Source organism: Quercus robur, chromosome 2 (genome assembly GCF_932294415.1).
Source record: "Quercus robur chromosome 2, dhQueRobu3.1, whole genome shotgun sequence".
NCBI classification, from domain to species: domain Eukaryota; kingdom Viridiplantae; phylum Streptophyta; class Magnoliopsida; order Fagales; family Fagaceae; genus Quercus; species Quercus robur.
The window spans coordinates 41,492,171-41,519,445 of NC_065535.1; the positions used below are offsets into that span (position 1 = coordinate 41,492,171).

The 27,275-nt window shown below is 35.2% G+C and overlaps 2 protein-coding genes across 2 annotated transcripts; one reads left to right on the forward strand and one right to left on the reverse strand.

Moving 5' to 3' along the window:
• Window positions 1–2,678: 2,678 nt before the first annotated feature.
• Window positions 2,679–11,200, forward strand: LOC126713721 (dolichyl-diphosphooligosaccharide--protein glycosyltransferase subunit STT3A). Its single transcript, XM_050413565.1, has 23 exons — window positions 2,679–2,917; window positions 3,322–3,384; window positions 3,560–3,615; window positions 3,776–3,847; window positions 4,026–4,131; window positions 4,218–4,268; window positions 5,015–5,110; window positions 5,350–5,409; window positions 5,624–5,737; window positions 5,986–6,072; window positions 6,886–6,989; window positions 7,081–7,176; window positions 7,551–7,671; window positions 7,755–7,835; window positions 7,938–8,069; window positions 8,168–8,398; window positions 8,943–9,086; window positions 9,210–9,396; window positions 9,482–9,579; window positions 9,754–9,833; window positions 9,929–10,016; window positions 10,629–10,718; window positions 10,806–11,200. Exons 1-23 carry the CDS (start codon window positions 2,801–2,803, stop codon window positions 10,866–10,868), a joined length of 2,337 nt encoding a protein of 778 aa, XP_050269522.1. The 5' UTR covers window positions 2,679–2,800; the 3' UTR covers window positions 10,869–11,200.
• Window positions 11,201–11,858: 658 nt separating this feature from the next.
• On the reverse strand, window positions 11,859–17,780 carry LOC126713720 (protein unc-13 homolog). Its single transcript, XM_050413564.1, has 5 exons — window positions 16,690–17,780; window positions 15,156–16,022; window positions 13,943–14,398; window positions 13,434–13,623; window positions 11,859–13,343 (listed from the first exon to the last, which is right to left on the reverse strand). Exons 1-5 carry the CDS (start codon window positions 17,221–17,223, stop codon window positions 12,409–12,411), a joined length of 2,982 nt encoding a protein of 993 aa, XP_050269521.1. The 5' UTR covers window positions 17,224–17,780; the 3' UTR covers window positions 11,859–12,408.
• Between the last annotated feature and the right edge of the window lie 9,495 nt (window positions 17,781–27,275).

The following is a 27,275-nucleotide window of genomic DNA, read 5'->3' on the forward strand; positions in this document are numbered from 1 at the left end:
AAACACATAAAATTAACACACACACACACACACACAAAAAAAAAAAAAAAAAACTTTTATTGATGAAAATTTTGATTGCCATGAACAAAAAACGAGTATTAGAAATGTGGGGACACAAATAACAAAACCTTTGAATTAAAACACTAACATTAAAATGAAAGGAGTGGGACAGAAAATTAAATAAGAACTAAGAATGAGAACCTCATACGAGTGTGCGATGTGTTATGTCCATTTGGGTTAGTTGTTTTAAAAAGTGCATTTTTTTAAAATAGTGATTTTAAAATGTGCTGTTTGTTTTGGCAGAAAATATTTTTCCATTTTCAGGTGTTTGTTTGCGGGTAAAATATAGTCAAACATGTAAAATATTTTCTATTGACCATAAAATCCTTTATAAAAAATTGTAAAATATTTTGCTTTTGAAAATTTGGTGAAACATTTTCCAAAAACATACAATGGCTTCCCCTCGCCTATTTGGTCACTAGTTCACTGATCCGGTGATCGGAGACATCGCTCCAGCAACAAGTGACAGAGGCCTGGTGTCTGGTGACTTTGCTTCAGCGACCGGTGTTGACGGTCTAGTGGCTAGAGACGCCTCACCAATGGTTCAATGGCCAGATTCAATGCGCATCGACGATCGGTGATGGCTGTTTGGTGGCCAAAGACGTTGCACTGCAATCGATGCTAGAGGTCTGGTAACTGAAGATGTCATTTTTGTCGACTGGTGTGGTGGTCTGGTCACCGGAAATACCTCTCCAATGGTGATTGTCAGCAGTCTGGTCACAAGAGCCACCGCTTTGACTGCTGGTTCTAGCAGTCCAATCATTGAACCTTCGACATTGGTGACTTCAATGTTGAGCCATCGACTTTGATGGTTTGCTTGAGAAATTTTATTTGTCATACCTAACACCTGAAAATATTTTACTTCAAAACAAATGGAGTGACACGATTTTTAAAAATGCTTACTTTACTTGTCATACGAAACAAATGAAAATATTTTATTAAAAATGTTTTACATGTAAAACATTTTACGTTTGAAAATATTTTACTTTAAACCAAACGGAGCGACACAATTTTTAAAATCACATATAAAGCATTGGCCAAAAATGTCAATTTTCTATTTTTTAAAAATCACAGTTAAGAATTTGGATAAAATGGGTCTAAATTATTATTTCAAGTGCAAATTACCAAAAAGGACTAACTATAATGTTAAGGTTATCTTATCATTTTTAATGCAATCAATATTAAAAATTGCATTAATAATAGGACAAAGTTTAGCAACAAACTTGACTGTAGACTAAGGTTACATCTCCATTCAATATTTTTTTTTATTGAATGTGAATTTTGATAAATCCACCATTAGATTATATTTTCTTTTTATACCTTCATGCAAAATTTTAAGAAGATCAAAGATCAATAGCTATATCATCAATCAAATTTTCAAATTTCAAATTTTTGCAGTTTAAAATTATACATAAAAAAATAAGTTTATCCATCGAATAGTAAATAATATTTGATTAACATGAAATTTGATACTTATTTCAAGAATATAAAGAACATGTATTTCAATGGTTAGATTTTCAAAATATGTAGTCATGTTAATTTTTTTAGTGAAAGTTGTAGCCTAAAGTTACAACTAAGTTTGTAGCCAAACTTTGTCCTTAATAATATCCATTCTAACCATAAATTGTAGTTAATACGGGATGGGACGGGACAAAATTGTCATCCCTACTTGTAGCACCTATACCAATACTTTTATTTTTTATTTTATACTCACAACTTTTTATTTGATGTGAAACTAAATATTCATGAATTTAAGCAAATAACCCATTGTTTGATTGGTAAGTTTGCTCATGATTTAATATTTTGCCCATGAAACATAGTACTGCAAGTTGTTACCTAGCCTATTCACGGGTTGAGTTGGTTCATTTTGGACTTAACCTGAACTTGACCTGCTCATATTAGGTGGCAAGTGGAGAGACCCACAATCGACCACCGACATGAACAAGTCGAGTCGGTTTCAAGCTCTGATAAATGTTGGTTAGTTCGGTCGGTGGTGGAGGTCGCCAGATTCCAATATATCATTGGTTGGTTTTTGGAGAAGAAAACCCGCTACTTGACTTGTTGGAGGCAAACCGACTGGAGTTTCGAATCGAGTGGGCTGCGAGTTGGCATTGGGTAGTTATATCAGTGATTGATTTGGACACCCCTTGTAAAGTGGTACCATTGCCATAGATCATAAAACGTATAAAATTTGTCAAATCACAACCGTATGGTGTAATTACTAACTAGGATATTATCTTTATCTCATCCCCGTGGAGTTTGGACCCAAAAATAGGAACAAAACAACAACAAACTCATAATTGTCCATTTAAATATTTATCCAAACAGAGAACAATTGGAAATATCCACCACATTACACAGATTCCACACATTTGTAAAGACTTGAGGAGTCCAGAGTATCAAGAAGATCACAAAAGTCCTTCCAATAAGATCACACCACAATGGCAAGCCACGGTGTTCATCACCAATGGCGAGCCCTGTCCAAGAAAAACCAATAAAAATCCGCCACGTCAAAGCAGAAAATAACAGATTTGTCATTTCACCGAGACCCATCATTGTAATTTGCAACGCAGGGGCAATTTCGTAATACTCTCAAAATTAAAACCTCCACAGCTACAAAGTCTTCCCCTGCTCTCTTCGTCTACGGTCTAGACCCACACGACCTGCAAAACCAACCTCACTCTCTCTCTTTCTCTTTCTCTTTCTCTCGCACTTAACTCAGAGCTCGATTTGGCCGTCAATGGCGGCCTCGGAGACCTCAAACGGAACCGCCTTAAGATACGCTTTCGGAAATGTTCTCTCCTTCTTCATCCTCCTCCTGATCGGCGTTCTCGCATTCTCGATCCGACTTTTCTCCGTAAGCTCTTCTTAACCTCATAGATCCGATCTTTTCGTACTTTTCAATTCTACAATTTTCTCTGTTTGGTTGCTTCGAAAATGAGGGAAACATCATATTTTTTCCGTCTAACACTAATTCACGAGTAATTTCCTATTTCTCTTAGCATTTAGGAAATGCTCTATGCGGCTTAGGGATTGATTGTATGTGTAATTTAGCAAAATTAAAATAGATGCAGTTGCAGTATGATTCTTAGGCCTGACTAATGGAAATTTAGGTCGAATTTTTCATTTCCTTTGTGTTCTTACATTTTCTCACCAGCCAAACGGAAAGTAACAGTGTGTCTGTGTCTTTCTAGAATTTTTTGCTTTTTATATGTATGGGTTAGTGCTTGCTGTAACATTGTTCTGTGGAATAATCTGCAGGTTATAAAGTACGAGAGTGTTATTCACGAGTTTGATCCTTATTTCAATTATAGAGTCACTCAGGTTTGTTTTCCGTTGATTTGATTTGGCTTTGCTTTTTGATTACTCGAAAACTTTTCACTATTATGTTGAACTTTATTATGTAAGTTTGGTATTGTATTAATAAATTGCATTATGTTCTCATAATGTGTAAAGCAAAGTTGAAGATGACGTCCTCGTTTTTATTTTTTTATTACAGTACCTGACAAAGAATGGAATATATGACTTTTGGAACTGGTTTGACGATCGGACTTGGTAATTATTTTCTCCTATATAGTGGAGATTGATTCTTATTCATTAGGAAAAAAAAAACAAAAACTCTCATTACAAAGTTCTTGTGTGCTTTTTTACCCTTTTAGTGAGGTACTTATTTTAACAGTTCTGAAGCGACCTTGTTTGTTTCACTTTTTGCAAGGTATCCTCTTGGTCGTGTTATTGGCGGAACTGTTTACCCCGGATTGACATTGACCGCAGGCACCTTATATTGGTGGGTATTCGAGAGTTTTTAGTAAGAAGTTATTGTAGTTAATTTTGTTGTTCTATTTTGCTACTGGATTTGGTTTACCATCTGTTGATGGTTTTCCCATGTTAACAATGCTTGAAGTAGTAGCTATGTTTGAGTCATATGCTGTTACTAAGTTTGAGAAATTACTCTATAATGGCAGGATTTTGAATTCGTTGAACATTCCTCTGTCTGTGGAGACTGTGTGTGTATTTACTGCACCTATATTTTCTGCTTTTGCGTCATGGGCTACTTATCTTCTGACTAAGGTATTTATTTTGACCTAAACCTGTGTTCTCAGAATTTGTGTTTAACATTAGCTTAGATGATGATTGTAAATTACCCTTCTTTATAGGAAGTTAAGGGTGCTGGTGCTGGACTGACAGCAGCGGTTCTTTTGGCCATGGTAAATTATACAGCGGGTATTTGTAACTCTGCAAGTTGTTCTTGTAGTTGATTTTTTTAAGACTTAGAACTGCAGCACAAGAAAGTCATTTCTTCTGACTTATCCTACATAATTTTGATCTATGATTGTTTTATCCTGTTTCTTTTGCTATGTATTTGTCTTTCAATTGAGATATCTTAACATCTCTTACTCTTTTCTCTTAGAAATTCTGATCTTAGTCTGAAAGGTGAAAACCCCAAAACAAAAGTCACTAAATGAACAAAATAGCAACATATGTACATGTTTATGTGTTCCCCTGGGCCTGGGATGAAGTAGTAAGGAGGTGGGGTGTGTTGTGGTTATTTGCTGGTTTTTTTTTTTTTTGATAAGTAGTTGTGGTTTTTTGCTTAAAAGCATATCATCAAAAAGGGGAAAAAAACACTGTATCAATGTTAATATGAAGGCTGATTTATGATTTATGTGTAAGGCCATGTGATTGAAAGTTTCTTGGGAATTTAAACTAAGTTTTTTTTTTTGAAGGGGTTGTGGGGGGGGGGGGGGGAGGGGGGGTTGTGATTGTTCTTGAAATATGTTCATGTTCCCTGTCTTTATATTACTTGTGAATTATTTTTTAATATGGCTTTAGTGTAAATGCAAGTTTCTCTTGATTGTGCAGAACCATTGCATATTATGACTGATAATTATTTGCAACACAAATATGACAAGCACATAATGTCTGTTGTTCTCTTTTGTATTTTCATTTTCAGGTTCCATCATATATATCCCGATCTGTGGCTGGCAGCTATGACAATGAAGCCGTAGCTATATTTGCCTTGATCTTCACCTTTTTCCTTTATATAAAGGTTAGGCTTTGTTAAAATCACACTACATTTTTGTGGTATTGTATTTGCTTCTAAAGAAGATATTTGTTTAGGAAATAATTAGTTGTAGTTTCCGGCTAATAGTTTTACCATTTTTATTTTTAATAAAATAATGTTTGTTTTAGGAATAATATGATTTTGTTCATTGGTTAATGTTTTCCGATGTACTACTGCAGTTTCTACGTGATGATTGTTTTCTGACTACAGATATTTATTTGCAGACATTGAATACAGGATCCCTCTTCTATGCCACTTTAAATGCCATAGCATACTTTTACATGGTAAGCGTGCATTTGGTATGGCCCATTTTCATTGTCCTATTTTGCTTAAAAGATAAGTTGGGTAAAAGTATGGTTGTACTTGGAAAAAGTGAGGCTTTGAAAAGTCGACCAATAAGCTATAACAAACATAGTCAAAGGTTTGTGTGCTATTCTTGTTCAGCTCCTTATCCATGTTCCCCGATATTTATGTTTGGAAAAATATTATTTCTTTCAGGTTTGCTCTTGGGGAGGATACACCTTTATTATTAACCTTATACCGATGCACGTTCTTCTGTGCATTGTAACTGGTCGCTATTCTTCTCGACTGTACATTGCATATGCCCCCCTTGTAAGTATCTATAGCATTCATTACAAATGATTAAAGAATGTGTGCCATTATTGATCATAGAATAATGTCTGATTCATATCTGTGTTGGAACTACTAACATCACTGATACAGGTCACAAATTGTCCTATTGATTTCCTTGACTAGAACCCTAGGTTATATAGCTGGGATTTTTTATTTATTTATTTATTTTTTTTGATTCATAAAAAATTTGCTTGGTTCTTGTCAGAATTTTAACTTTTCCAATGCAGGTTGTCTTGGGAACGTTGTTAGCTTCATTGGTGCCTGTTGTTGGATTCAATGCAGTCTTGACATCAGAACATTTTGGATCATTTTTGGTGAGTGTTTTTCTCCACTGATAATCAGCTATGATATAAGCCTTTTTATTTTTATAAATATTATAGTGTTAATTTGTTTACATCATGATTTTCCATGTCTGACTGCTTTTGCTTGGTCTATTTATTGGTTCTTGTTAGAAATCTATAGCCGTTTCTTCAGATTTGTGGCTGGGACCATTGAGTCTACATATCTGGTTATGCCACTCATAGGAGTTATATTTTATGACTAAATGATTTTAGGGGAGCACTATTTCAGCTCATAATTTGTTTCTTCAACACCACCCCTCACTAGGTTTGGGGCCCATGAGAGGGGGTGGAGGTGAAGAAACAAATTCTGGAGTTCAAACAACATTTTCCTTACTATTTATAACAATGCTTTGAAGGCCAACAGCATTTCCAAATTCAGATGTGTTGCAAACATGGAAAGTTTCATAAGGACTAAGTGACATGAAGTAGTAATTGTTTGAAAGATGTCGCTAAGACAGTTAATATAAAATTCTAGATGGTATTTAGTTGATGTTGTAAAATGCTAGATGGTATTTAGTTGATGTTGTCCACTAAGCGTCCATTTGGAATCCTGTTTTGAGACCACACTTTTTCAAAGTACAGCTTTCTTGAACTTCCTCTCCCCCCACCCCCACCGCTTTGTACAACTCTTTCAAACAGCCCTTTTTTGGATAGTTGAAATTTATTTATTTATTTATTTTTTTCGGGTTTTCCACAAGATTTGTTCTCTCCCACATTTTGCACCATTTTGCTTTTATTTCTTTCACATCACGATCATGATTTCTTGCTGCTAATTTTCACCTGCAGGTTTTCATTATTATCCATGTGGTGGCTCTTGTGTATTATATCAAAGGGATTCTCTCTCCAAAAATGTTCAAAGTTGCTGTTACCCTTGTTGTATCTATTGGCCTGTAAGCTTCTGTTATTCAGTTTCTTTAATATATTCATGGTTGACAGAGCACTCATTTGATCTCCATTCCTTTTGCATTATTTATTCCTCAGGGTAGTGTGTTGTGCTGTGATAGCAGTACTTGTAGCACTGGTAGCTTCAAGTCCGACAAAGGGATGGAGTGGACGAAGTTTGAGTCTGCTTGATCCGTAAGTACCTAGTTCACATTTCACATCTTTGTATAGTTACCCAAGTCCTCTGTGATGATATAAGTATGATAGCAACCGAATTTTGTAATTAGGGTTGAACTTGGTTGGTGCAACCTGACTCAATAATAGCTCATTCTTTTGCTCTGAGTTGCAAAAGAACTGTTTGACATGCTAATCATTCTATTGTTTTTCCCAAATTCTTCATCTAATCTATCTAATCCTTATTTTTTACGTGTAGTGTTGAAATAAAATTAGATTAACATTATTAGATATATTTCTTAAATTTGGAATATTGTTTATCATGGCTTTAATATTCATAGGTATAAATTGGCATGCACCATTCTTTATTTTCTATTTTGCTCGTGTTTTTACAGAACATATGCAAGCAAGTACATTCCAATTATTGCTAGTGTTAGTGAGCATCAACCTCCTACTTGGCCTTCTTATTTTATGGACATTAATGTCTTGGCATTCTTGGTTCCTGCTGGCATTATTGTAAGTAATAAATTTGTAAGGCAAGTTTGCTTTATGTTATATGTACTTATAACATCTTTAACATGGTGTGTATCCGTTGGTAGGCATGCTTCTCGCCCCTGTCTGATGCAAGCTCCTTTGTGATCCTTTATATTGTGACATCAGTTTATTTTTCTGGAGTCATGGTGAGATAATGTTGGGAGCTGATGTCTTTTTGTCTTTTTGTCTTTCTTCTTTCTATTTTTATTTTTCTATGTCCATCATTATTGTTTTGGTTAATATTACAGGTGCGGCTTATGCTTGTACTTGCTCCAGCAGCATGCATCATGTCTGGGATTGCTCTCTCAGCATCTTTTGATGTTTTTACACGATCAATCAAATTTCAGTTACCTGGAGTAAAAGGAAATTCCCAAGTTGATGTAAGCTTGTTTCTTTATGCTATACTGCCCATTTACATTCATCTGTCCTCAATAAATTTAATCAGGACTAAAATCCATTTCTGTTTTTGGCCATTAAGGCAGGGGATACTAGTTCTGAAGGTGTTGTAGCGCAAAATGAGGTTGCAAAGACTGACAAAAATGAAGAGGCATTGAAGGAACGACCCTCAAAAAAGAATAGGAAGAAGGAAAAGGAGCATGTGGAAAAGCCTTCTGTTAAGGCCCAAATTAAGAAGAGGCTACTGGTTTTACCTTTTGAGGCATCTATCATTGCCATTCTCTTGCTAATATTGCTGGGTGCCTTCTATGTGGTAATGGAACTGTCTTCTTTCTCCATCTATAAGAAATTTTCTGTAAAGAATTTATATTATTTTTTCCCCTACTTTTAATTCAATTAATATATACTTAATAGAAAACTGTTTGATTACTGTCAATTTAACTTTTAACATATCAACCCATTTTCATATAATAATTCTGAAGTCTTCATCTTGCCAGCCTTTTATCAAATAAACAACAACAACAACCAAGCCTTGGTCCCAAAATTTTGGGTTGGCTATGGAGCCTCAATAGATTAGTCAGGATGTTATTTAAATAAATAAATGTCAAATTAGTCATAGGTTTACAAACATCCATCTGCAAGCTTTATGTTAGACCTTAAATATTACTGTAGTGAAATTTTAGACTGAATTGAAATATCTATATATTTTACTTAAAAAAATATAATTTTCTTATATTCTATTTTATATAATTTAATATAATTGTTTTAGAGGAGAGTTGCTTCTTACATTTGTGTACTCAACTCTCTTTTTTTTTTAAAAAGCTTTTTCTTGATAATGAGTATCTTTCTTTTTTTAGGTTCACTCTGTCTGGGCGGCTGCTGAAGCTTATTCTGCTCCTTCTATTGTTCTAACATCTTATTCGCATGATGGTCTTCATGTTTTTGATGATTTTCGAGAGGCTTATTCATGGTTGAGCCATAACACTGAGGTGGATGACAAAGTGAGTTTCACATCTGTCTTTTCCTTTCTTTTACTGCACTTCTTCTCTTCCGTTTAACATTTGTATTACTGACCAAAAATAAGATGTTTGGTGACACTAATTCTTGCTGGAAACTTTTTTCAGGTTGCATCTTGGTGGGACTATGGGTACCAAACTACTGCTATGGCTAATCGTACTGTCATTGTTGACAATAATACCTGGAATAACACACATATTGCAACTGTTGGTACTGCCATGTCTTCTCCTGAGAAGGCAGCTTGGGAAATTTTTGACTCCTTAGATGTGAAATATGTTCTTGTTGTCTTTGGAGGTAAATTTCTGACATGTATACTGAGATTATCTTACTTAAAAGATAAATAAAGAAACTTTATTCCTATGTCTGTCTTTAATTCTAGGTCTTGTTGGCTACCCGAGTGATGATATCAATAAGTTCCTGTGGATGGTTCGAATAGGAGGCGGTGTATTTCCTCATATCAAGGAACCTGATTACCTTGTAAGTTATTATCACTAACAAACGAGTCTTAAACCTACATTTTGTGTGTGTCTGTGGCTGTGGTTTTAGTTATATTTTGGGGGTGGGGGGAGGGGAACGAACAATGATATTGTTAGCTTACAAGTAATTTAGTTGATTTATCAATGTCTTTAACTATTTTCCTTCTGTTTATAGAGAGATGGTCAGTATCGGATTGATTCTCAGGCCACTCCAACCATGCTTAATTGCCTCATGTATAAACTCTCATATTACAGGTGTGGTTTTGCTGTGAACTTTTTTGTTGTTTGTACGTGGAGATGAAATTTGTTTGACTGTTTGATGTTTTAATTATTTTGCCTGTTTACTACAGATTTGTGGAGACAGATGGTAAAGCCTTTGATAGGGTCAGGCGAACAGAAATTGGAAAGAAACATTTCAAACTCACCCATTTTGAAGAGGTCAGTTGATCTTTAACATCTGGTTTCTAAAAGAAGTCTGTTCTCCAATATCATTAGTATTGTACATCACCTATCAAAAAATTCCTTAGTATCGTACGTCTCGATATGATTTAGATGTCTAATTTTGCTAGGGCATGTTTTTAGTAGTTATATCCACAAGTCCTGCATGTAGTGGATGCTGAAATGAAGCATTTTGATCCACAAACATTAAACAGTTTAAACATCTGTTTTTCTTTAACTTCTGTGCTTCCATACTCAAAACTGTGGCCACAAGGGGGTATAGAACATTGGCAATAAGTTGGTGTCTTTGTTTGTCACATAATAAATTATGGCCCCTTTTCTATTTTTATTGGCCTCTTCTTCATGGTTTGATATTATTAATTTTTGTGATACTAGCGTGGTCTTACTTTTGAAAATGTTATTGTCTTAAGCAGTTTATCCATAAAAGAATAGGTACTGTAAGCAGGTGCTTATTCTCAGTTTTCCAGGCCAATAATTTATGAGCATTAGTGATATTGGTTTAACCAGGAAATTTTTTCAAGTGGTGTTTTCTCATGTGAAGTGCCAGTAATTTTTCTAATTTGACATTGTTGACCTTTTAAAACAATTTAGGTATTCACAACTCATCATTGGATGGTTCGCATATACAAACTGAAACCTCAGAAGAACAGGATCCGGGGAAAGGCCAAGAAATCAAGATCGGTACGTATTATTCCTCCTCACAAGGTTGTCATATGCCTTGCCCAATCTTATCAACATAACTGATTTTAATTATTTTGGTCTTAACAGAAAGCAAGCTCAACAACTAGCACGAAACGAAGCGAAACACAAAGGAAGAATCCTTGGCACTGAAGATCTCATTTATCTTATCTGATAGGCATTTTCTAAATTCAGTTACTGTAGTTGATAAATGTATGTCGGAGCCGATGGAGAAGGATTGAGCTGTCATGGTTAGTACTATTACAGAAATGCAAATGACCGGTCAAGGATTTTGCAGCCTCATATATCCTGTAATTTCTCATCTTTAACATTCGGGTGGAGCAGATGGAAGAGAACAATTTTGCATTAGTTGTTTGAGCATGGCGCTTAGTGATACATTTTTATTTTTCCCTCTTTTTGAGAATGCTTAGTGATATATTTGAGCTTGTGGCTTTTGTGGCCCATTAAAGGACGGTTTCTTTTTAGACACGTGTTTATTCCTTTTCCTAGCTAACTGAATAGATTCTTGACACGCGTGTATACTAATACTATATAAGAATAAGAATTGAAACCAATATCGAAGTCTAAACAAAACCAAATCACACTGATTTAAGATTTGTTTACCCTCCTCGGTAGGTATGGGAAATTTACTGGGTTAAGTACCGCCCTAGATCTGGATTAATTTTAATTAATCTGACATCACCATCTGCTTTACTGATCAATGGCATTTCCAAGTCCTGGGATAGGTGAATAACGATTAGCAAGATTTTCAATTTTAGTTCTTTCCTATCCAATCCCAATACTAACTACCCAAGCTCTGTTGGTTAATAATGTCATTATGTTCCATCCGTATCAAGCCACGATGCCAGAAAATGTTAACTGGTGGTTAGATCAGTTAAGTGTCGGCTATGAGTGGCTCTAATGGCTAGCAGCTTCTCCAAATCAGTATCAACCTAGACCTAGAGTTGATTAACACGGGGACACAATCAAGTGAGTGGACCAAACCCTGAGAGAGTAACAACACAGTGCAGGGACAGCTGTTACATAGGGCAAATTTCTGTTATGGTTTTCCAAAAAATTACTACCAAAGACAATCCACATTATTGGCCTAAATTCTGAACACTTAAATAATAAATTTATACAAAATATAATGCTTCAATCATCTGATAAGACTACCTGTTACTTATGCCCAAACAAAGAAGTAAGAACAATACCATCCTATTATCAAACCTTTCTCTTTCTACTATTTTGCAATTTGCCAATTTAGGCACTGTGAAACATAAGAAATATAACCAAAGGGAGCTGAAGAACCTCACCATGTGAAACAAATGCTTATGTGGTAGTTTGGACACAAGGATTGCCTTCATGGGATCTAAATCTTATGGGAAAGTATAAAACTTCAATCTGCACCCTTCCTCTTGCATAATACATTCCCGAACTTATTAATCATAAACCTAGGAGCAAGTCCATTGCTCCCACGAGGTTCCCATAACTGACTAGTGAGGCCCTAAACAAATGGAATGCAGCCAATAGATTACTATACAGGAGCTATAATTTTCCTCCAACAATATAAGTCCCCCATAGGAGATGGAGTTCTTAGCATCTAGTTGGTGTAATATGTACTGGAAAAGGCAGACATGACCTAGCAGCATTTCTTGCCCATAAATGCATTTCTCTTCACAACCCAAAGTTGTTATAATTTCTTGGGCAGATTGTAAGTCTTCTTAAGAAACTTTGCTGCCATCTCATCATTCCGATAACACAAAACTCGTAAAATTGTGTTTGGTTCAGTTGGATCCCACTGAGCAGAAGTTGGAGGCAGCGGAAGCTTTGATTTAGCAGAGGAGCTATAAATCTCAAGAATCATACGTCTGAATTGCTCAATTAGGCTCTCAGTATCAGTGCGAAGTAAAGCGAGGATACTTTTAACAGTAGTTGAAAACTTATTTATTAAATCAGCTGGCAATCCATCCCCATTGGACCAAAATAGTTCTGTGAGAAACTTAAAATCCTCCTCTATTATTTCAGAATCATGTTGTGTGAAAGCACGAGAAGGGCCTCCAGCAAGCAAAATCAACAGGAACCCATCAAAAGAAGCTTTCATTATGTCAGTAATAACACGCGTTCTGACTCTGTCATGCACTGTTGATGAAACAATCTCCAAATATTGCTCAAGCTCCTGAAGGAAGGGATCAATCCTAGAAGAAGAAACTTCCCCAACATACAAGCCATCCCAAAGAATATGACTTAGGTCATGGAAGATTATCTTATATGCCATTGCCTCACAGAGTTGTTGGATCCCTTCCCCACATGCAGCTTTTGAAAGTTCAAACTTTTTCCCTGTCCCATTTGCAATACTCTCAGTGAGAGTACATTCAGTGTTTTCAAGATGAGCAATCATCCTCTTCTCTAAAACTCCCAATTCTGTTCGAATCTGCTGCAAAGTATTTACGCGAACACACAGCTGGGGTATCCCAAAGGAGTTATCCCCATTAGGTGTTTCAACTTGGGATTTCCTCTTCTGTGTTATTTGTGATTTTTCCTTCTTTTTGAATACACCATGGAACTTTGATCCTGTTGAGCATCTAGTCAGAGCAGGCATACTGGGGATGTAAGTACCTCGGCCTCCTGCAGATCACAGAAGAAAACTGGTAATCATTAAAGATATTAATAACTTAAACATAAATGCATCAGTCTCTCACAGGCATAGAATAATACCACAGCCAGACTTAGTCTTCAATATGTAATGCTGAAGACATCTGTCAAAACCAGTCATCAATTCTGGAAGCAAGACTGGATGCATAGGAATTGGCAACAGAAAGAATGCTTCTAAAGTTTCATCTATGATTTTTAGAACTTGAACAGCAGAAGGAGCAAATCGCTCCTTGTTGGCTTGTGGATTCCATACCTATAAAAAAGAGGACATCAAGGTTTAGTCATGGACAGGACAACTAGTGAAAAGATAAGAATCACATTATTCTTCCTAAGAAATGATTGGTGAAATGAGTGTGCAGGCAAGCACATATATGCATGCATAGAGAATGACATCATCCTGAATTTCAGATGATATTGATCTATATCACATAAAAATGAGAAAAAAAATCACATCCAATTTACATAATATTAAAGGCATATCAAAGTTGCATCCTAATCAGCAGGTGCTGGCTGAAATTCAGATGTGAATAGACTTGGATTGTTTTGAGAAACAAGAACTTTCCATCACATACCTCTTGTTGCAGATTCCTGTCAGTCCATTCCTTCAGTCTGTCAACTCTTGTCTTTATCCATGACTTTACCAGATTGGCCATAACTGCTTCAGCCTCATAAGGAGGCATCTCCTGTATGATAGACTTCCCACCATCGTCACTGTCCACTGCATCTTCAACTGCAATCTGCACAAGATCTTTCTCCAATTTGTCAGCAGCTCTCAGCACTTGTACAGCATCAGGAGTCAACTCACTAATACCAGTAATATATTGCTTCAGCTCATTCCCATAGCAAGAATGAAGGGTAGCTACAGCAACACCTGCTGCAAGAGGGTGCCAACTCTTCAGTATTGGACTAAATATCTCTTTCTCGTTAAGAGCCAATTCACTAACATCTTGTGCAAGGATGGAAAGGGCAGGAAGAGAACTGTTCTGGTTCTTAGATATACGCTTGCCTGAGTTCATCTTCTCCATTTTCTGCCTTAAGATAGACAAATCAGATCCTTGAGTCATATTTTTCAAGGCAAAATTGAGAAGCGTCCTTGTTAAAATATATATAAATGTATCCAAACATAATCTGGGGGGAAAAGGAAAGTCACTGGGAAAAAGTATATAGCTCAAAGTGCATTGTCTAAACTTACAATATATGCACCCAGATATAGGAAAATATATTCAAAAAAGTCACTCATATAGTTTGTAGCCCCATGGACTAAAGGGCAACCAAGCATACAATTTTTACCATATAAGTAAGCTTATCACCAAGATCATCAATTTCAGCCAACAGAGATATTTAAGAGTCAGATCAATTCAGGAAATAACAGAACTATATTAAAAATGTCAATTTACAAATGGGACTGACAAGTAAAAGGAATTCAACCAATAATAGGTTCACCTGTGGAGGCAGGGGGGAAGTACAGATTCAAGAAAATGAGAGATTGCTACCATAGGAGTACAGAAGAAAGGAGCAATTCATAGAATGCTTATTATCTATGAAGAATATGGTTAGGTAGCATGTAACAGAAATGTTAGAAATAGTCAAAAGCTTCTCTGCAAGATTACAAAAATTGTAACAAAGATCATTTTCTGGAGTCAAATGTGTACAGAGGGTTCACCAACTGAAAATTTTAATTGATTGGTCAAAAAGCCTACCATATACATCTCAGGATCAAAGGGTTGTTGGATATCAGTTTCATATTCATACTTAGGGATATTATGCTGAATGAATGAAACTTGCCTGAGCAAAAGCAGTGCTTAGCGATGATCTTATATAAGTTTCAACCCTTTCACGGGTCACATTAATTTCTTTCCTCTTCTTACGATACTCATGAGAGATATCTTCTACCAATATCTTTGCTGATAATACCCCTAGGGAGACAACACTTTGCATTGATTCAATATTACCACTGTGGAAAGTATCACGGTAAGCAAGAAGCCTTTTTTCTGCCCACCCCAATATCAAACTCAATGTAGAGCTCAAAACCTCAGAGTGGACTGGATCTGTTATTGCCTTGGCATCCTTTTCAATTTCTATCAAGAGATTATTGGATGCAAATAATAGGTCAATTTCCACTTGACCAGTTACAACATAATGGTGGAATAAAACCCATGAGAAACAAAGATCATGGAGCATCTGGTTCAATCCTAGGATTGCCCAGGTCTTCTTTATGAGTTCTAAAACCTCATCAACCTCTTCGATTATAGTTGTTTCTTCATTAATATCAAAACATGCTTCTAAGAGCACTTGGTAGAGCTGGAGGTTCAATGGAAACCCATCTGCCCAGTGACACGTCTCAGAAGTAGAACCATCAAATGATCTGCAAGCAAGAGACATTACAACACCCCGCAAGACTTGTATCGACTCACTGTGTTTTCCAGTTTCTATGGGCTTCTCTAAGGCCCCACGAATTATCTGGCGAAGCTGCTGTGCAGTGGTGTTTGTCTTCTCTAGCGGCAGGTGAGGATGCACAAGGAGTCCTGCTTCCAGAACCTTCAAATTCCTCCTTTGCCAAGCCTCATATTCTAGCTGATTAGGAAAATCTGGAGATCGAAACTGTTGGAGTAGCTCAAGCGGCAAAACCATTGACTCCATTCGTCTTCCAAGCTGATTCATGAAATAGAATCTTAATAAATTACTGTACTGGACTAAAAGGACACAAGTAACAGACAACCATGGTTTAAGTTAATTTTTTCTTATTAGTTTATGATTGAGAAATAAATTATATTCTCCACCCCTTTGGACAAGGTCATGGTACCAAAATTATACATAAGAATCATATAATTCTTTGCTTCCACCTTAAAGAAACTAGGCTGACACCGAGCAATTAACTAAAATAGAACTCCAAATTAGTGTTCTAAAGCAACATCCATAGTACTATTTTTAAGTAAAAAAAGAGAGAAAGTTCAAAACTTTTTATTTTTTATTTTTTATTTTTAAACGTCCTTTCATTTCTCTCAATTCAATACTTTCCTTTATTTCCCTAAATTACAAAATGAACACACACCAAAAAAAAAAAGAAAAAAAAAAAAACTAATATAGAAAGAAATTCAAATTTGTGCTCCCTAAACATGGTCCTCGCTTGAGTTTGCTCAATATATTTTTAGGTATAAAAAAAGAAGTTTGTTTTCCTCAATTACCTAAACTTCCACGGAGAATCCAAATCACAAAACCAGTAAGAAAATAAATAAATAAACAGAAGAAGAGGCAGCCAATTACCCAAATGTAAAATTCAGAAAGAAAGAGAGTGAAAGAAAAAGGATTTGGAGGTGACCTGACCAGCAGCGACCCTTAATAAGGCTCTCCTAATTCTGGAATCAGTTTGCTCCGAAACCCTCATTTGGACCCTCATCAGCTCCCCAGTAGTCACCGCCTTCTTCACTCGACCCTGTCCCTGACTCACTGACTCACTTCCTCCTCCTCCAACTGCGGCAACCCTCCTCTTCGATGAAAAAGACGATGTCGTTTTGAGCCCAAGCGCCTTCTTTACTCGGCTTGCCGCCGATGAAGTCAGCGACCTCTGCAACGAAGCCGACGGTGTAACTGTAGGAGCCCTTTCGGGCTTCTCTGACTGAGGGATGTAAGTCAACGGTCTCGTACCGGAGCTCCGGCAAGCGCCGACGAGGATCTCGTAAGCGGTTTCTCTGAGCTCCGACTCGGAGAGATTGGGAGCCCCGAATGGAGAGGGTAGGTGCTCCACCGGTTGCATGGGCATGGAAACTTGGAAGTCGATGTTGTTGATGTTGATGTTGATGTTGTGTCTTTTGGAAGATCCTCCTAAGGTTTTGTCTCTGAAAATCTTGGACATTGTTGCTGTTGCTGTTGTGTGGGCTCACTTTGCGTGTGTGTGAGTGAGTGATGTTTTGTTTTGGGATGGGAGAAAAGAAAAAGGTAAAAGGGAATGAATGGAGTTGGGTTATAATAATAATAATAATTTATTATAGAATAGTGTTGGTGTTGTTGGGTTTATGCTTGCTTGACTTTTAGAATAGGAAATGATAGATAGATAGATAGAGGTATTATTATGGTTTTTTGAGAATTGAGACAAAGGAAGAGTGTGAGTGTGAGTGTGAGTGTGAGTGAAGAATTTCTTCTTTTTTGGATAAAAAGAAGGAATTGTGAGAGTTTTGTATGTTGTGTTTTTGCTCTTGTGTCATTAGGAAGATCTGAGCTCATGGAATGGAATCTCAAGTCTCAAATCTCAAATCTGTGAGAGAGAAAAAAAAAAAAAAAAAAAAAGAAAGTAGAAGAGAGATTTGAGAATTGGGATTTGAACTTTGAGAAGCAGGAAAAGTTATTAGTTTGCGTGGTGGAGTGGAGTCTGGTGTGGTCAGTGCTGATGAGAGTTGAGAGAGAGAGAAGCGGTGGGAGCTTTGGTCCAGGAAAAAAAAGTACTTCCAAATGCAAAGAGTTATCATATAAATCAATTTTGTTTTTGGGATAAGGATAAAAACAATGGAGTTTTTCTTTGGGATTAACAACTTCTTAACTTTTGAATCCAGTAGTTATTACTTAAATTCAAATGCTTTATATGACCATTGGATTCAGTTGGACCCAATTCCATACCCTACTTATTGCACCAAATTTCAAAAGATGAGTACAGATTTATTAGTACAATTTATTTTAGTTTTTACCCTTTTTGTAAACAATTTCACAAAATGTGGAATAATGAAAAAGTTTGTTAGGAAGTCGTAATGATTTCTTTTCTTTTTTAATTATTTTTTTAAGTGGCAATGTGATTGCCCATTCCTTCGAATTTTATTTAATTATATATATTTTTAATAGAAAAATGGCAATGCTTTTACCCGTCTCTTAAAAGAGCTTTAAAAAGAAAAAGAAAAGTAATTGCCAATTTCTTTTAAAAAAAGTTACACTTTTTAATTAAATCTTGAAATTCATAATGACAAAATGTTGCGACTAAATACTTGTAAATTTTATACTAACATAGACATTAGGAAAACTTATATTAATTAAAAAGTTCCGTTGGACAAATATTTGTAGATATAACTTCAGTATAAAACTACAAAAGTTATGTCATTTTGTAGATGTACTATGGTTATATAATGTATTAGTCGCTAACCCGTGCGATGCACGGGAAAACTATTAGAAAATAATAAAGTATGCATATATTAAAAGACAATTTAAGTTCATGTGTGCTTGCAAGGGATATATTAAAAGCCTTATCTTTGAGACAAAAAACTGATGTAAACAAACTAACCTTACATAAAACAAATTAAAAAAAAAAAAAAAACATAAAACTGATGTCACGGGAAATTCAGCCACATAGTAGTAATATATAAATCTCTTAAAACCTAAACTTAAACTTAAGGACTAAATATTTATGCGCCTTCTCTTGCTTTCCTGATGTATTTGGTTAAAAATATAAAACTGATATCACGGGAAATTCAGCCACATAGTAGTAATATATAAATCTCTTAAAACCTAAACCTAAACTAAACCTAAACGTAAGGACTAAATATATAAACAAACTAACCTTACAAAAGCTAAACTTTATAAGCTAAAATCTATACTGTGAGTTGTAGATCTTAAATGCTATACCGTGCGTTTAGGGTTTCCTACATCTGGAGAGAGAGAGAGAGTTTGCAGAAACCAAAGAAAATCTCTCTATAGCTTAAGAAACACAATATACTAAAATCAAAGAGATAAAATTTTCAAAGGACAAAATATTATAGATAATTTAAAAGAATTTTGGTTTAATTCTTGAACACCGCAACTCCATAAAATTCATACTAATAATAATATTTTATGATAATGCAGTTAGAATTTTGGTTTAATTCTTGAACACTGAATTGGAAATTGATTATGTGAGTATTCAATGGTGAACAAAGTACTATGTATTAATTAATATATAAACAAAACTAACCTTACAAAAGCTGAACTTTATAAGCTAAAATTTATACCGTGCATTGTAGATCTTGAATGCTTTAGGGCTTCCTATGTCTGGAGAGAGAGAGTTTGCAGAAATCGTGGCTTTATATTTCTTAACTTGAGGGGGGGGGGGGGTAAGGTTGCTAGGGTTTTGTAGATCTTGAATGCTTTAGGGCTTTCTACGTCTAGAGAGAGAGAGAGAGTTTGCAGAAACTGTGCCTTTATGTTTCTTAACTTGAGAGAGGGGTAAGGTTGCTAGGGTTTTGAGGGGTTATAATTTTTATTTATTTTTTATTTTTTAAATATTGTGCTGACGTGGAAAATTGTGGTGCCATTTTTTATTTTTTAAATATTGTGCTGACGTGGAAAATTGTGGTGCCAGCAAAGGCTTCGGTTTTATATATATATATATATATATAGATTATAAACCCGATTTAAAATACTAGTATTACTATTTTTGTGTGTGTTTTAATAAGTATTATTATTTACTAAAAAAAAAAAAAGTAAATATGATTTAACTAGATAACTAGACAGGCCTATTAAAATTGGTCAAAGGAAGAAAATTAGTTTTAGGGGAAAAAACATTTTCTCCATCTATGTTTTGTAAATAAGCAAATATCTCAATTCCATTACTTCCTCAAATCTAATAAAATCTTTTAATTCCTGAAATATTCCATTATAAAAAGTCTAAAATACCCTCAACTAAAAAAATAAAATACCGAAATGATATTTGTAGGGTGACGAATTTGGGGCTCAGGCCCAACAGGTGGGAGGTTCTGGCCCAAAGGTCCCTCAACAATGAATTTGTAGAGAGCAGGTTATAGAACTAGGTCTTTGACAGGAGAAACGAAGTTACGACCAAGCCATGCAACCAGTTGGACGTAGGGATATTCCTTCGAGCTTTTGGAGTAACGGTCCCTGAGGCTGTTCCTGCTACTTCTCTCTCTTTTCTCCTTCTTTTTCCTTTCTTCTTTCTGCTTCCGATCCCCTGTCCATGGGGATCTCCTTCCCTTATATAGCATCCTTCCTGAGATCATGTCCTTACACTTGTCAGTCATCCGATCCTCCACTCGAGTGCCTGTCCCGTAGGTCATCCTCCCTCCTTTCTGTGAGTTGCACTGGCCAAGATGATTCTGCGTTCCTGTCCCTTCCACATTAATGCGGCTGGAAAAGTAGTTCCTTGGCATTTAATGCGGCAGTTGTGATTGTCCCCCCCCCCCCTTCCTGAGTGTCACGCACTGTTTCTTCGTATTGGACGAACTTTCGCCAGGTATGGGGTGCAAACTGGACACCTGCTTGGTGAGTCCGAGGAGGTGTTCCTCCTCGGACGCCCCTTAGCAGGCCCGGCCCATCATGATTGGGACGGGATATTCAACGCTCATGCCTTTTTTTTTTTTTATCGTGGTTGGGCTTGGTACATGAGCTACGGCCCAACATCAACTGACAGACTTTACCCACCACAATATTAATTTTGATTGGTTAATAATTAAAATTAATTAATTGAATTTTTGTGATTGGTGGAATATTAAAGTGTGATTTGTTGCATAGGAATAAAAGTAATAAGCTGATAATATTAAATTTGGACTGATAATTAGGTTTTTAGGGTAATTATCTTTAAAATAATTATTTTAAAGGCTCAACTATCAATTTGGGATGAGTTTTATCAGGAATATAATTCTAAAATACATCCAGGTGCATTTTCTAATCGAGAAAAATGTCGAAAATAGTCCAAAATGTGTAAAAAAAAAAAAACGAGTTTTGGACGAATTTGCTAAAAGTGCCAATCAGCACTTCAATAGTGCCGATTGGTACAAATTCCAGAATATGCCCAGATTCGTTTTTTTCAATTTAAAACTCATCAGACCTAATTTTCAAGATAGTTTAGCTTATTTTTCAAGCAATTACCACCTCTATAAATGGAGGAGATCATTCAAGATTCAGCACCCGTCTTCCCTTAACATAAAAGAACCTCTTGAAGTTTTTCTTCAAGATTTTCTTCTTTGTTAGTGACAGTTCTTTAGACCTTAGAGAGATCTATTCTCTCTAATTTCTAAAGGAAATCCCCTTTGTTTCAATTAATCATGCAAGTAAGTAGTTTGTAATTTCTTTCCATACTTTGATTGTTTATCTGTTTGCTTTGCATGATTGTTTAAATTTGTTCACATCATTCCTTTACATGTTCTTGATTAATTTGTTCATATGATAATCACATGATGTAGCATTGTTCATGCATTAAAATGAGACTCATTATTGATAGGCCAAAAACAAATTGACCCCTTGTGATAAATTAACCAATCAATTTAGCCAAGTGAATTAATTAAGTTAATTAACATGCAAACACGTGGTAGCACAAACAAATCACCAATAAACTAAGTATGCAGCGGAAAATAAATTAACACAGTGATTTGTTTACGAATGAGGAAAATCTATACGGCAAAAACCCCACTGGGTAATTTTAAGGTCACTACTCCCAAAATTCCACTACTATCACAACAAGCGGTTACAAGTAAAGGAATCCCAATACCTTATACCAACCTACAATTGAACCCTTACCCCAATACCCAATTGGATTTGTTCTGTAGTGACAATTTCTCCTTTTGATGCACGGCTCCTAGTACTTGACTAACCAATTACGTGGATCCCAATATACGACTTCAATCACCAACTAGAGAAGGTTGTTGGCTGCAAAGTTCTTCAGTTCATCCCAACGATGAAGATCAAGAAGATGTTTGGTTACAAAACTCTACGATGCACAAACACAGCAACTTCTTCACAAGAATGATGAACTTGGGCAAAACTGTGTCTTCGGTTACAATTTGCTTGAACAAACTTTGCTCAACACTTGTGCAACTTGTGAACACTTTGATGGTTCTTAAAATAATCATTTTATATGTCTAGGGTTGTGAGAAAAGAAAACCCAAACACATAAACACGAATTGGAGTCAAAACAGAACTGAAAATCTGTTTTTCATAAATCTCGACAGATACCCTATTTGTCGAGCTGCTGTCGAGCCACGGGGTTGAATAGCTCTTTAAGCTCAATAGATGGCTAGCTGTCGAGTTTTAATGACAGATACTTTTCAACTTGAATCTTGGACAGACTTGTATGACTTCAACACTTGATCTTGAAACAAAGTTTCTTGAAGTATTAAACACATCCTAGATCTACTCAAATACAAATAAAGTGTGTTTTGCCAAAAGATTAACCAATTACATAAAGTAGTGACATATGTTCTTAACAAGTGAATCACATATGCCCTAACAATTATAGATCTAAGATGGGTTTTTGAAGTTTTTTTTTTATAAATCCATTGTTTCTTTTTCATAAAAAACAGAACTGAAGTTTTTATTTATTTATAAATCTATTGTTTCCCGCTCATAAAAAACAGATCTGAAACCTTTTATTTTTATTTTTTATAAATCTCTTATTTTTTTGTTTATAAAAACATATCTGGAATTTTTTTTTTACCAACTTATTGTTCTCTGTTTATAAAAAATCAAATCTAAAATTTTTCTCTTAAATATATTGTTTTCTTTTTATAAAAATAGATTTGGAATATTTTTCACCAACTTATTGTTTTTGACAAAGTTTAGTTACAAAATTGGTTGTAGCATAAGGTTATAACCTTACTTAATATCTTTTTAGTGGAGGTGAATTTTGATAAATCCACCATTGGATTACATCTTCTTCTTATATCCTCCATGCTTGCAAAATTTCTAGAAATTTAAATATCAATAGCTATGTTATTAATAAATTGTTTAAATTGCAAGTTTTTGTAGTTTAAAATTATGCATAAAATATAAGCTTATAGATCATATAATAAATAATATCTGATTGACACAAAATTTAACGTGTGTATTAAAAGCATAAAGAACATGCAATTAAACGGTTATATTTTCAAAATATGTAGTAATGTTTGTTTTATTGAATAAGGTTATAACCTAAGACTACAACCAATTTTGTAGTTAAACTATGTCCTATTGTTTTCTTCTCGCAAAAAACAAATCTAGAATTTTTCTCTCAAATCCATTTTTTTTGCATATAAAAACAGGTCTAGATTTTAAATCTATTGTTTTCTTCTTATAAAGACAGACTTGGAACTTTTCTTTTAAATTTATTGTTTTCTTCTTACAAAAAAGAAAAAAGAAAAAAGGCAGATCTAAAATTTTTGTCATAAATTTATTATTTTCTTCCTATAAGAATCAAATTTGAAATATTTTCTCAAATCTACTGTTTTCTTCTAATTAAAAATAGATCTAAAATATTTTTCCAAAACCTTTTGTTTTTAAAAAGAATGGATTTATAAAATCTAATCCTAGACTCAGTCTTAGATCTATCATTGGCTCAAACACATGTTGCATTTAAGATCATCGCATTGTATGTTGAATGGGTACATAACTTGTCATTCATAAGTCTAGAAGATTGAACTTCGTTCGGGCAGAATGGGTGCCTAACACCTTCCTATTCTATAACTTAGCCCCCAAATCTAGATCTTAAGCTTGTAGATAGTGTTTTGTGTTTTTTATTATTGATAGATTGTAACTAGGACAAAAAAAGTTTTGTAATTCTTTACTTTGATTGTAATTAGGACCAAAGTCATGTATATTTTCTATCTATCAATTGTAAATGTTCATATTAATGAGAACTCGATGTTATCAATCATACACTTTTGTACATTTTATAGTTTTTCTTATTTTTTCCTTGTAATATAAAAATAAGTGGTGACTTCACAAAACCCCCAAAAGAGATACCTAGTACACTTTTTTTGAGAGCTGGTCTCTCACAGCCCTAGTACCTAAATTGGCTCTCTCTCTCTCTCTCTCTCTCTCTCTCTCTCTCTCCTAATTTTTTTTTTTTTTTTTACATTGGAATCTAGGAGAATATTGAAGGTCTAAATAATCTAATCATCTCTCTCTTCTTATTCGGATCCTTTTCTTTGTTATTCTACACTTGCTTCTCTTTTCATAAAACAATTTTTTCTTTCCTTCTTTCTTAACCCAAAAATATAAAATTAAATCCTCTAAATTCATAAAGAAAATTAAATTTTTAAATAACCATGAGAATGTCCTGAAATCGGGAAGATCACCTACCTAAAGCTCACCTGAACCTACCACAAAATTAGCACCTCCATTATTATTATTATTATTATATTTTTATTTTTATTTTTTTCCCTTTCATCACTAATTCTCTCCCAAATCTTGGAGATTCCTTTCCCAATTTTTGCACTTGAAAAAGGGACACATTAATTCTCCACGTGCATTATACTCCAAAAACTTCCATCTTCATTGATTTCAAATTCAAACCAAGCAATAGAAAAAGAAACACAGATAAGATCTTCATTTCTATAATCTGAATTGTTCAAATCGAAGTGGCCACGAGAGAATAGTTGTTAGGGTCATATTTTATTGTAATTGGGTAATCCTTTAACAAAATGCACTTTACCTGTAATTGGGTAGATCTAAGGTGAGTTTAGCACTTCAAGAAACATGTTGTTCAAGTTAAGTATTAAAGACATAAAGGTTGGTCTAAGAAACAAGTGAAAAAAAGCAGTTCACTAAGTCTCGATAGATAGCTCGACAGAAGCCTGCTATCAAGACTTACTATGAAGCTCGATAGATTACTCGATAGTAGTTCGATCTATCGAGAACTACGATTTCAGAATTTTTAGATCTGAAATTCAGCTTAGTCTTGTGAAATTGTTTAGGGTTTCTTTTCTCACAACCCTAGACACATATAATGCTTATTTTAAGAGCCGTCATATATGGATACAGAGACAGAGTGACTTATTTTGTGTGAAGCTACTGCATTTGTTTGCCATAGGGTTTTATAACCAAGTGCTTCTGATTTTCATTGTTGATGAAGTGAAGAACTTTGCAGTCAACAATATCTATTCAAGTTGCTGGAGTTAGTCATGTACTGTGATTCATGCAAAGGGTTAGTCACAAATTGGAGGTATGTGTATCAAAGGGAAAGAAGGCTATTACAAGATAAAGTCCAGTTGGGTATTAGAGCGAAGGTTCAACTGTAGATTGGTATTTCGGGATAGACCAGGGTAGTTGGTAAGATTCTGTATACTTGTAACTGCTTGATTGTTAATTAGTGGATTTTTGGGAGTGGTGACCTTAAAATCACCCGGTGAGGTTTTTGTCTTGCGAGGTTTTCCTCATTTCTCAACAAATCACCGTGTCTAATTTTTTTTTCCATTGCACTTAGTATTTTTGGTAATTTGTTGGTGCTTTCACGATTTGCATGCAATTGAACCTAATTAATCAACTTGGGTAATTGAATTAATTAATCGAGGTCAAGCTATCTTAACCCAACAAGTGGTATCAGAGTGGACATACTCTGATTAGGTTTTAATCTTTGTTGTGTGATCTATTGACCCCTATTTTTATGGATCTTGGGCAATCCTTGATTATTCCTCATTTATTTGATGGTACTAACTATGCATATTGGAAAGTATGCATGAGAGTTTTTTTGCAGTTTATAGGTGGGAAAGTATGGCTTGTAGTTGGAGTAGGTTGGACGAAGCCTGAAGAGCCACCAACCACATGGGATGATTCTAAGATCAAAGTTGCAAATTTTAACTATCGAGCACTGAATGTTCTGTTTAGTACTATGACCAATGAAGAATTCAAGAAGATCTCTTCCACTGACAATGTGAAGGAAGCATGAACTATTCTTCAGAATACCTACGAGGGCACAAAAGCTATTAAAAACTCCAAGCTCTAAAGGCTCACTACCAGTTTTGAGGAAATAATGATGGATGAGGGCAAGTCATTCGATGAATTCTATACCAAGCTCAAGGTCATAGTGAATTCAACCTTCAATCTTGGAGAACAGATTCCGGAGCCTAAGATTGTTAGGAAGATCCTTAGATCTCTTCCAGAGAGATTTCATGCCAAGATCATTGCCATTAAAGAATCAAAGGATCTTGACTCTATTCCTTTGACAGAATTGATTGGGAACTTGCAAACCTATGAACTAGGGTTAGCAAGGGTTGGTAAAGGCAAGAATATGGTTTTAAAGACTAAGAATGATGATAATGATGAGTTGTCTGATGATGAGGATACCAAGTTGAAATCATATATCACTAGACAATTCAAGAAGTTCATAAAAAATGCGAATGTCAAAGTAGGCGATAAGGATCGCAACAATCTGCATTCTCTCAATTCAAGTCCTAAGACAAAGGTAAGAGAGAATTCAAGGATGTTGGTCAAGACAACCATGTTCCAACTGGACCAAAGTGCTATAGGTGTCAAGGATTTGGACATATGAAGCAAGAGTGTCTCACATATCTCAAATCCATTGGCAAAAGCAAAGCCCTAGCTGTTAGCTTGAGTGATATGGAAACATAAGCATATTTTGATGAAAGTGACCAAGACAGAATAGTGAGTGCTTTCACAACTACTATTGAGTCTACTAAGAAAGTAGTAGACATAATTGATGAGGAAGAAGAGCTGATGGAATCAAGGTTTGAGAAGATGGATGATCAAGAGGACATCCACACTGTCTACACAAAGTTGTACAAGGTCTTTGAGAAGCATGAGAAGCTCTACAGGTTGGCCACGAGAAAGCTCAGTGAAGTGGAGTTAGAACGTGAGGAACTATCCACCAAGGTTGATGAAGTTAATAAGATCATTAGAGCACTGAGGTTTGAGAACAACCTTCTTGTTGAAAAGACCAAGAAACTGGATGCTGAACTGCTTCAGGTTAGAGTACAACTAGAAAGGACTTCAAGTGCCAAGCTGGATGAAATGCTAAACGTTCAGAAGTCTGCATCTGACAAAACAGGTCTCGGGTATGATCACTCTCTCTCCTCTTGTTGTACCTCTTCTAATGCTTTAAATAAAGTTATTTTTATTCTACTTGCTAATATTGAGAACTCTGAGGTAACTGATCCTAAAACTGAAAATGTGAGTGAGGATAAGAGTGATAAGGGAAAATTCATTCTAGGAGCACCACCTAAG